Source organism: Sinocyclocheilus anshuiensis, unplaced genomic scaffold (assembly GCF_001515605.1).
Source record: "Sinocyclocheilus anshuiensis isolate Anshui unplaced genomic scaffold, SAMN03320099.WGS_v1.1 scaffold436, whole genome shotgun sequence".
NCBI classification, from domain to species: domain Eukaryota; kingdom Metazoa; phylum Chordata; class Actinopteri; order Cypriniformes; family Cyprinidae; genus Sinocyclocheilus; species Sinocyclocheilus anshuiensis.
The window spans coordinates 1,611,738-1,623,766 of NW_015560618.1; the positions used below are offsets into that span (position 1 = coordinate 1,611,738).

General features: G+C 34.9%; 1 protein-coding gene across 1 annotated transcript in view; it reads right to left on the bottom strand.

Moving 5' to 3' along the window:
- Positions 1-3,922: 3,922 nt before the first annotated feature.
- Positions 3,923-12,029, bottom strand: part of pcolce2a (procollagen C-endopeptidase enhancer 2a) — a 10,712-nt gene continuing 2,605 nt past the window's right edge. Inside the window, exons 4-9 of the mRNA XM_016478082.1 lie at positions 10,805-10,929; positions 10,543-10,679; positions 9,165-9,331; positions 8,759-8,842; positions 7,146-7,313; positions 3,923-4,053 (exon numbers count right to left, since the gene is read on the bottom strand). Coding sequence (XP_016333568.1) covers positions 3,923-4,053; positions 7,146-7,313; positions 8,759-8,842; positions 9,165-9,331; positions 10,543-10,679; positions 10,805-10,929 — 812 coding nt within the window. The remainder of the gene's footprint in view (positions 4,054-7,145; positions 7,314-8,758; positions 8,843-9,164; positions 9,332-10,542; positions 10,680-10,804; positions 10,930-12,029) is intronic.

A 12,029-nucleotide genomic window follows, 5' to 3' on the forward strand; every position in this document is an offset into this window, starting at 1 on the left:
TTCATGCATTTGTTTTTTGAAATATTTCTTTATGAATATTTCATCTTTGATTAATTGACCTCCTATTAATTACATTTCACTAATGGTTTCATTTCTCCTAGCTAATATGCTACATGTAGATTATTCAAAGTTTATGTTATTTTCTTAAAGGAACAGTTCGTCCAAAAATGTAAATGATCTGAAAATGTACTCACCCTCAGGCCATCCAAGATGTAGATGAGTTTGTTTCTTCATCAGAACAGATTTGGAGAAATGTAGCATTACATCGCTTGCTCACCAATGGATCCTCTGCAGTGAATGGGTGCCGTCAGAATGAGAGTCCAAACAGCTGATAAAAACACTGCAACAATCTACAAGTAATCCCACAAGTAATCATTCAAGCGAAAAACTGCATATAATCTTAAAATGTTTTTAACTTTAATCCATCACTTCTGGCCAAAATATGTGTCCATAATCCATAGTAACACTGTGAAAAAGTCCATCTCCTGTTGTCCTCTCACATCAAAATCCGCTGACATATTTGTTTAGAACTGTTTTGGACTGTTTTGGCTTGTAAATAGATATGAGCATATATCTCTCCTGATTATGACGAGATGACTTTTAATATTAGAGATTTAGGACTCATGTTTTCAGTTTACAAGTTTCAAGTCTTGATGGATTTGTTTGTGGATTACTTACTTGTGGATTATTGTGATGTTTTATCAGCTGTTTGGACTCTCATTCTGACGGCACCCATTCACTGCAGAGCATCCATTGGTGAGTAAGTGATGTAATGCTACATTTCTCCAAATCTGTTCCAATGATGAAACAAACTCATCTACATCTTGGAAGGCCTGAAAGAGACGGAATCTCAAGGAAATTTAGATTTCTGTGTGAACTATTCCTTAATAATTGTGAATAATTGTTTTGATTTATTCATTGAAATAAATTCAGTTTACCTCATTAAAATTATTTGTTTTCAGTTGAGCCAGATTGTAAATAGTTGGATATTTTTACATTACGTAAATAAAGGTGCCCACAAGAAATATTTGAGCCATGTAGATATCTGCACATTCATTCAGTTTGTTATTTAATCAGGCTTAGATGCAGCTGGCAACCTGTTTTGGTTTACAGACCCACATTTTGGATGTCAATCTAAACAATATTTGCTCATCCAGGGAAGTGTATTGTAATCTAGAGGCAGTGTTGGGGAGTAACTAGTTACATGTAATGGAATTACGTAATTAAATTACAAAATAAAAGTAATTGTAATCAGTTACAGTTACTGAGAAAAAATGTGTAATTAAATTAGTTACTTATGATAATGTTAAGGATTACAAAGCGGGTTACATCTGCTTTTTTCCCACATACAGCTTTAATTGATTTCTTTCATAAATTGCAGTGACTGCTCTAAAATATGAAACACCAATGTTTCAGAAGTTTAGAACAAGCTTATTCGATAACTCTTTTATTTCCTACATGGGTTTATGTATAGCTATGCTTAATTTTTTAAAGATTAACTGTTTTTTTTCCAAGACATCATTAGATTCCAGTGTTTACTGTCATAGCTATGTAAAGATTTGATTCCAAAAACAGTATCATAGCTGATCAAATATTTCTTGTTACGGTTTTAAATATGTATTTAACCTCAGAATGATCTCAAAGTAAGTCTGATTTTGTGGTGGTTGTGCTTCAAAGGGGACATTGATCTTCCACAAGTTGGTATGATTCTTTAGGGTCTTCATGAACGGTCTGCAACATACTTTGGTTAAAATTCCTCAGTGGTCTTGTAAAACAACACCCTTTTTACCTTGCTCTGTTCACAGCGACTCATTTGGGCAAAGGGCATGTCCCTTTAAATGCTAATGAGCTCTGCTCACCCGCCCCTTTCTTCTGTGGAAGAGCAAAGGCGATTTGTAAATAATCTTAAAAAATATAAAGTGTCAGACTGACTTCTTCTGGAGGTGGAGCTGGATCACGAACAATGGGTACTGATCTATCCCTGATTTTTAACTTTTTAACAAAACCTGCCTTGAATTGTCCCTCATTCAGAAAGCATTCTGGAGTAAAATTATTTGCTAAACGAATTTAGGTGTATTCAGTGGCGCATTACCATTAAAAACAAAACTAATGCGAAAAGGGAGTGAATGGATTTTTATTAGGGATGCACCGATACCGGGCCGATACTGAGCTCCTGTACTCGTTAAAATGCCCCGATACCAAACGACTTTCTGGTGAAAGTGAATCTAGCAGCTTGTGTGAAATGCGCTAGACTGTACTATTCTGCATCAGTACAAATACATACACGCGTTGCGCGTGTTTTGCTTTTAAATCAAATGAAAAATTGTTTTTGATTGGTCCAGACGCTACAAAGTAATAGAAAAGTTACACTACTTATTACATTTTAAGTAGGGTAGCTTGTAATCTGTAACCTATTACATTTCCAAAGTAACCTTCCCAACACTGTCCAGAGGAGGATATTATACAGTGAAATGCGAGTCGAAAGCAGAACAAATGCCAAAATCTAAATCTTTTCAAGCCATTTCAGCTCTCCAAATAGACAGAAATAATAATTAAACCAGCATCCACATCATTTAACAGTGGCCAGAAATGTGTTTATAAAAGCAAACACTTTCCTGGACTCTGTCTCCTATTTACATTCATCACTGCCACTGTCGAATGAGTCCAGCTCTCCTCTAGAGAGAGTTTCTCTCAGTGTCATTGTGAAATTCCAGATGTGTTTGAGTTTCTGGGATAATTTCAGCTGAGCTGAGTGTTCCCCTTTGACAACTGTACCATCACGTAGAGCTACGCTCGATTTCACCCAGGAGAATACTGGAAGCCCCCTCTAGGCACAGTGGATTCACTTAACAATGTGCCTCATTCTCTCTACTGCATTATATTACTGTAGAGAACCACTAGCAGATCTCAGTATTTAAATGAGTTTGCTGCCCAGTTCCAACACTAATATGCCAATTTAAATGCCAAAGTAGAAAACGATCCGCCATCTTTATATCTTTACATCTCAAAGCTATTGCATTGTAAAAAAATTGCATGTTTGTCATATATATATATATATATATATATATTTAAAATGTAAATCATATTAATTACCTTATATATATATAAGAAGCAATAGCAATAGATTTGATGGTATTATTTCACTTGATAATATCAACATTTCATTTCATCAGAATTAAGCTGATCCCCTCAAATACTCAATAAGCAATTGTTACATGTAGCTTTTATTTCCATCCTATTTTCCTTGCCATCATTTGAATAATCCAGTTATAAATCAAAAATATTATGGGGGAAAAACTGCTATACTCTTTTATACAAATGTTTCCCTAAATTACAACAGAAGCTTTCTTCTTCTTTTTTTTAATGGTTTCAGAGTTCAAATAACAGGAACTTTTTGTAGTAACCTCAGCTGACATAATACCAATTTTACAGTGCACTTCGTTTTGACAACATTTTGTTTTGTCATCTTCAATCTTCGTTCACTCATTACAACACTATAGATTAGATAAATGTCAGATTCAAAGGCTAGCATGTCCAGATCTCCTGGAACGTAAATGTCACCACCCCGAAGCTACTGCAAATGACAGAGTTTGCGTTGTAGCGAGTGCTTTAATTTATATACAGGCTTTCTAGAAAGCCCTGCAACAGTTCAGCTCTTCAGTTGAACGAAATGTGAGGGAATCATTGATTAATGTGGTTAAAGATATTTACAGTAAAACACAATAAATTAACCTCAACATACAAACTAAAGATTTTTTAAATGTTCTATATTGAAGTAAATGTGCTTCAGAAATATGAAACAAATTAGACCACTCTTAAATACTGAAAGAGTCCTTCAAGTATGAATGTTATCTAAAGCATGAACATCAAGTGAATCATAGAAGTCATAGAAATGATCAGTCATGGAGGTGACCTGTGCACATTAGCATCGTATATTCTTCAGCACTCCCAGATCCCGTTGCTTCTTGGTTTTGAAGGCCATCACAAAGTTACGAGGAGACACAATACCTTGTCCCTGTTCATCTGTCTGTCCCATGACAATGTAGTTAAGTCCTGAAACCAAACAAATGAGTGAATTAATTAAATTCCAGTTTCATATGTTGCTCGATGTTTCAGCGGTTCTGCTTTGACTTTGTTTGGAACTATATTAAAAAAAAAAAAGGTTAATGTTGTCTTAACTGTACATTGCTTAATATTAAACTGAAATATTCACCCAAAAATGTAACTTCTGTCAACTTCTGGTAAAAAAAAAAAAAAAAAAGCTGTACCAAACCTGTACGAGTTTCTTTCTTCTGTTGAACATAGAAGATATTTTGAAGAATGTTGGTAACCAAAACAACTCTTCTTTTGTGTTCAGCAAAAGAAAGACTTTCATACAGGTTTAGAATAACCTGAGGGTGAAAAATGATGACAGAACTTCTTGTTTATTGAACTATTGTATAAAACCTGTATCACAATCGTGCTGCATTTCTGTTACTCTAATAACATGTTAGAAACAGCCCACCCTTGTGAAAAAGTACTTTAAAAAAAAATAATAATAATAAGATTTATATGAAAATATGGTTAGATATATGGTTAATATGGTTATGAAATATGGTAAGTGTACTGTCGAATGTACTGACAAGCATTTATGGTAAACTAAAATATATCTTAGGCCATGTACACACATACACGGGTATTTTTATAAACAGAGTTTTTCCTTCTTCCGTTTTTAAAAAAATCTCCGTCCACATGAAAACGCAAACGCATGCTATGAAGCACTGTCAAGAGCATGCCAAGCCAACAGGTGGCGATATAATCTCAACCGTAAAGCCATGTTGGCCAATCAGAAGCCTGAAAAAGTCTCCAGTAGGCGGAGATAACAGTGCATGCTCCGATGTCACAAGCCAAAAACTCCGGTTTCGCTGTCTACACGATAACACTGCAACCGGAGTTTTTTTAAATCTTCACCCTGGCAGGCGTTTTCAAAAATGTTCGGTTTCAGTGACCTGGTGCTGCATTTGCGTGTGGACGAACGGCCAAACCGCGTAGAAAAAGCTGCGGTTTTAAAAATAACCGCGTTCGTGTGGACAGGGCCTAATGTCATTCCTATTGAAACTTGTATGTTATGTAATTAAATGTATTTGCAATATGTAATAGTAATGATGAAGTTGCAATTTAGTACATTTAAAATATATTACCATTAAATATTATATAAAATAACAAATTACAGTTAAAATTACAATTGTGCTTTACTATGTTCATAAACGCATCAGAATAAGTTTACATCTTTAAAGCATGACAAAGTTAATTAAACTTAATGATTTCAAATGTATTTTAAAGTCATTTTGACATTAAAAGTCAAGAAATTGTCTGTTCTTTAAGTACAATTATTTGTCCATTTCACTGTTTTATAATAGAAGAACACAGCCGTGTATATATATAAGGTCATAACACACCTTTGCTCATGTGCTATTGCCTTCGTATAATGTGAGGCAAAGCATATAATATTTTGTTTAATCCCTTGCTTTTCACCTCAACAAAAGTTCCACTACAAATGATTAATGTTAAACTGTTCCTCTGAAGTGCCAAAAACTGTTCCTGCATATTTCAACACACATTCCTCTATGGCACATTTCTAGAAATTTCCCTCAAAACAAAACAGTTGCTTTGCAGAGTTTCCGAGCAGTGGCTTAATATTTCAACACTAAGTGAGCTGAGGTAAAGTGGCACAATAAAGTCACATACCATCCATGTGGTTGAAGAGAATTATTATTCTAGCTGAAACCAACTGAGAATCTCTCCTGAGCGAGCTTAAGTTACACACCGTGGTGCTGAAATGGCATATCCTGCCTGAAATATCTCAACGCCACAAATGGAGCCAAAGGACTTTGGGGGAGCTCGAAATTTGCAAACTATCACCTTCCAAAATCCACCTCAATCAACTATAAACATCTGCTGGACTCGCCAAGTAGGGCTGCACGATATTGGAAAAAACTCACATTGCGATATATATTGCGATATGGAAAAAAAATCAGATGACTTCAATAGCTTTATATTTGGAGAAAAAAATTATCAATGATTGGGGTGATTTTGTAGGCGAGTAAATCAGCATAGGAAATAAACAAATAACAAGCATAGATAAATAACAGAACAAAGATACAAATGAAATAAGCAGTGCTTTATATTTTTCAGGTAAGTCTAACAATAGGTACAGAAATTGAATAATCAAATGTAAAATAACACTGCACGGTTTTCACTATAATTTAAATCTAACAAATCTGTTAAAGCTACAAAAGTGATTTTTCTTTGTGTTTTGTTGTTTAACGTTCATGAACAGAGAAAGCAACAAGAACATTAAACTGCTGTGAACCAATATACTGTTACACATCCATTTTTTTTTCTCAATTGTTTCCTTTCACCTAAGCCATAAGCAACTGTGTTTACAAGGATACTTGCAGAGCACAGTATTTCAGGCACAAATAGACGCAGAAGTGAACAGAATTCAGTGTTCACGTGCATCTGCGTGGCTCTACACCGGACGTGAGCGGCGCGGTGCTACGCGACAAAATACAATAGAATCCATTATAATCAGTGATGCTGTCTTTCTACACTGGATGCGGCGCGGCGCGACAAATCCTCGACAGTAAACTGACACAAATGACACAAACTGTCTTTATGACGTACTGACACAAAGTTCAAATGATATGCAACGGTTGCTTTGTCGCGTTGCTTTGTCTGTAGACAGACTTTGGGGCCGTTCACATGTCGCGCCGCTTTCTCTTTCTTTCCAAAGCGCTCGGGAGCTTGCGCTTTCGTGGCATCTGCCCTTGCTAAGTGACCGTGACCTGCGCTCTCCACGACAACGCGGAAGTTTCAACAAAGGATAAATGGATTTCCAGCACTGAAAATCGCGTGCAGTAGCTCTGCTACTAAATGTATTTAAAATGGGTATCTCTGTACAGCTGTCGCGTCCGGTGTAGACACCGTGTCTGTGTGTGAGCAAAGAAAACAATCAGTATAAATATAACGATCAGTATCGCGATATCGATGCTGAAACGATATATCGTGCAGCCCTAAAAGTGTTAGTTTAGGCTGTGATGGTTTCATTCCAAATGATTAAGGTTGGAAGTTCTGTAGATCAATGTCAGTGTAAAGATACTCGCCTCTTCTGACCAGAGGGCATTTTTTACAGAGGACCCTGACTTTGGTGCTCATGGTCTTCCCAGCCTGTTGGATGGCTAAACTTCCTTCCTTATAAAGGTGCAGGATGGAGAAGGTGGCGAGGACGCTGTGGTCCCTCATGGCTGCTGAGATAAGGGTGGCGGTAATCACTGTGGGGGAAAAAAGACTGTATATTCACCGAATCATGCTTTCGTCTTTGAACAATTACATAAAACGTGTGTGCATGGTAATGTATAAAGAACGTATAGTTCTGCTATGCGTGCTGCCATTTTTACTGTGCTCAGCAGCTTTACTGCCACTGCAATTAAAAAAAAGAGCTGAGTCTCAGTATCGGCCTGAACACATTTTCCATCTATAAGCATTACTAAAGACCGAGAGGTTTAGTTAACTTTTAAAACCAGCATAATGCATTATTTCTGTGAATAGAATTGGGTTTACATCACCATAAGGTGTTATATCTCTTGAAACTTTAAAATATTTTATTTTCATATGTATTCATTTTTGAATGTATCAACTATTGTTATTTTAAGCAACCTGCTTGTAAATGACAAATTATTTTATTATATCAAGTTATTATAAAGTGACACCAATACACTACCGGACAAACATTTAGGATAATTGCAATTTCTTTGGTTTTTGATATTTTTTATGCTCACCAAGGCTGCATTTTTTTTAATTAAAAAATTGTGAAATATTATTACAATTTAAAACAACTTTTCAGTTTTAATATATTTTAAAAAGTCATTTATTCCTGTGATGCAGAAGCGTAATTTTCAGCATCATTGCTCCAGTCTTCAGTCTTACATATGCTGATCTGGTGCTCAGTTATTATTGGTAATCAGTCAGTAACGGTTTTTAATATTATCAGTGTTACATTTGTCGGCTTGATATGTTTGTAAAAACCCAAGGAAACATTTTTTGAGAATTCAAAGAACAGCATTTATGAAATTAAAAATCTTTTGTACCATAAAAGTCGTTATTGTTACTTTTGATCAATTTAAAGCATCCTTATAAATAAAAGTATACATTTTTTTCTTGTTAAAATCATACTTGCCTCAAACTTTTGAATGGTGTATCACGGTTTCCACAAAAATATTACGCAGCAAAAAGTGATTTCAACATTGATAATAATAAGAAATGATTCTTTCGCACCAAATCCGTCTATTAAAGTGATTTTCGAAGGATTGTGTGACACTGAAAACTGGAGTAATGGCTGCTGAAATATAGATTTGCATCACATGAATACATTACATTTTTAAATATGTTCAAAAAGACTTGTTCACTATGTTTTTGTATTTATATTAAATACATGCAGTCCTGGCGAGTGTAAGTCGCGAGTCTTCTTTCAAAAACATTTTAACGGTAGAGTATTTTTCCTCAAATATAATTTTGATAAAGAGTAGTACAGATTTTTTTTTTAAGAAAAGGATACATCATAGCTAAACAAGACTCATTTGTTTAATGCCTTTGTAAAAGCCCTGAATGTGTGAAAAAGTGCCTGAAGGTGGAATATCAAAGAAATTCCCAGAATTCCTGCTGTTATTTGGGTTTGCAGAAAGCAAAAACACATTTCAACCAAACAACGGCCACTTACCAAAGTTGCTCGAGCAGTAATGGCTTTCAATTGTTCCAGTCCTTTTGCATTTCTGCTTGCAAAGACCTTCTGAATATGTAAGGGCTTTTTGGAAAAGAGAGTGGAAAGATTGGCTTTAATAATGCCCAGCTACAGTATGTCCTTATACACTAAAATGGAGTATAAAACACAGCAAAAGTCACATACATTTATTTCTGTTAAACCACTTTAGTTACAAAATAGAAGCACATTAGTCTTCTATGTGACCGAACTAATGCGTTCCATATGAACCAAACATAATAAATCTTCAATACATTCCAATGTCATTACCTACACACGTTTATTCCCATAATGTACAGCAGTTTTACACCGTGCCGCTCCTTGCATTTTGAAATGAAACCTTCTGGAAAGTGGGCTGTGGACTGACCTGCGGGCGGAGTGGTGGGTGGGATAGTGCTCATGGGGGTGAGAGGGGCACTGGCTGTGCTGAGACTCCGTGATTTAAAGCGGTAATGGCCGATGAATCCATCCGCACTTAGACTCAGGTCTGACAGGAACACGATGAAGAGATGATTGCCATCAGAATAAATTGGCCTACGAGACAAAATAAATAAATAATGTTTGAAATGACCATATATCCTTCAAAGTATCTCTGAAAAATAAAACTTTATCGACCATGTGGACACACTTTATTAATCATAAAAAGCTTAGTAGGTGTACCGGAAAGAAGACATTGCATTGACTGATTAAATGTATGGTACCGTTCAAAATTTTGGCAGAATTTTTATTTGTTTGGTCACTAAGGTTGCATTTATTTAATCAAAAATACATTTAAAAAAATTAAATAAAAATATAGTGAAAACAGAAATATTGTGAAATATTTTTACAATTCAAAATAACTGTTTTCTATTTTAATGTAGTGTAAAATGTAATCTATTCCTGTGATGCAAAACTGAATTTTGAATTTCATTAGTGTCACATGATCCTTTAGAAATCATTCTAATATGCTGATTTGGTACCCAGTTATTATCAATTATTATTGGTGCTTAATTATTAATAATGGTTTTTATTATCATTTATTATCAGGTTTTGCTGCTTAATATTATTTTTTTGTAACCATCATTTTTTAAGGATTCTTTGATGAACAGAAAGTTCCATTAATAGCACTTATTTGAAAGGAAAATCTTTTGTAACATTTTAAAAAGTTTTTTACTGTCAGTTTAATTTTATGTAATTAAATCAATTTAACTGATTCAATTTTATGTGTTCTTCCTGAATAAAAGTAATAAGTTCTTTCTTTCTTTTTTCTAACTGACCCCAGACTTTTGAATGGTAGTACATTACAATTTTCACAAAAATATTCAGCAACACAACTGTGTTCAACATTTATAATAATAATTAATGTTTCTTGAGCAGCAAATCAGCATATTACAATGATTTCTGAAGGATCGTTTGACACTGAAGACTGGAGTAATGATGCTGTAAATTCAGCCTTACCATCAAAATAATAATTTACACTGTAAATGTATTTAAATAGAAAACAGTCATTCTAATAATATTGACATTTTTGTCCTAAATAAATCAAATAAATGCAGCATTGCTGGGCATAACAGACATCTTCCAAAAACATTCGAAGCTGCCGACCAGTAATGTAGACCTGTTACACACTCAAATAACATTCTGTATTAAATAGTGAGGCAAAATGCAATAATGTTGCATCAACCATTGAAAAATCCATATCAGTCTAAATACTGGAGGTAAATTGTGTATTGGTGCATATTATGTGATGGTACTGAGGGTCTCACATGGGTGGGCTGTCTCCACAAAACTTGCCGATCTTCCGTGACTCGTTCATTTCTCCACCATTAAACACAGCCACATGGTCATAGCGGCAGTAGCTGTCTCTCTCCACGTCAAACTTCTCAAACTTCAGCTCAATGATCTGAGAGGGAGGAGATACTTTGCAATTGAAATAAGATATCTATTCATACTCATCCTGTCATGCTGCTGTCAGTGATGCATGACTTGTAACATGATCTGAAAAGCATAGAAATTATTAATTATTACCTGGTCTTGAGGAGCAACAATATGCCAGGAACACGTTACTCCTGCTGGGTAGTCTTTATCTGGCCAGTTAGGGGTCTTTATCGTCCCGGAGGGTTTGTCTAAAAGACCCCCACAATACCGGTCACCTGCCACCATTAGTCACCATTAGTCGGATGACATGTAATACAGATGTGAGTCAAAATCTGCTAAGGCGGTTTTATCAACAGTTTAGAAAAATTATTTTCCACTATTATTAACAACAGGATCTGCATTTTCATCCGCTTAAATAAAATGTTTTGTTATAAGAGAAAATAAAAAAATATAAGTTTGTGCATCAAAATCATTTTTTTCCCTGGTAATAAATTCAACAAATTTGCGACAACTGAACATAACATTTCTGACCAGCCAAACATGTCAGTCTCTGAGTAACGTAATTTATTTAACCACAAAATAAGCGTCATTCCATAAATTAAGTATAATGAACTATGTCTCCAGCGTGTTTCAAAATTCAAGCATTTTACCCCATGCGCACGTTATCATGTCCGTCAAAAACGGTTGGAATATTATGAGTAAAAACATTGACATAACACACTCGTGGGCATCAATCACTAGGGATGCTCCGATCCACCTTTTTCACCTCCGATACCGATTCCGATACCTAGGGTTCAGTATTGGCCGATACCGATCGGTATCGGTTACCAGTGAAGTTTTTTTTTTTTCCATTTAAATAAATGTAGCATTTATATATCTCTGTGTGTGGAACTGATAATCATTCTTTCACAATCTACTAAATACAAACAATAAACAATAAATATGAAAAATATATGCATATTCATAATCTATGACAAAAATATATCATAAACTAGGTTAGAGGATAATTCGGCAGCAAATGTTATTCTGGAAAAATCAGTGCACAATAATTTTAGAAATCCAAACATTTAGTGAAAAAACAATATTTTGTGGGGAACAAATAAATGTGTTGCACTAAATATGGTAAAATGTTACACATTGCTATTTGTATTATAAAATCCATTAACTTAAATATTCATATGTAGCTCACATTAAAGGGATACATTTTCTACATGTATTTACGCTTTGATTTGAACGAAAACAGCACATTCGTGCAGCGCGGCTGACACAGAAGAGCGTACGCTGCTTGCTTGATTCAGCGGATATTCTCTAAAATGGCACTACGGTGATGCGGAGAGACACAGAGGAGACGAATTGTTGAATAAAGTTGTTATTT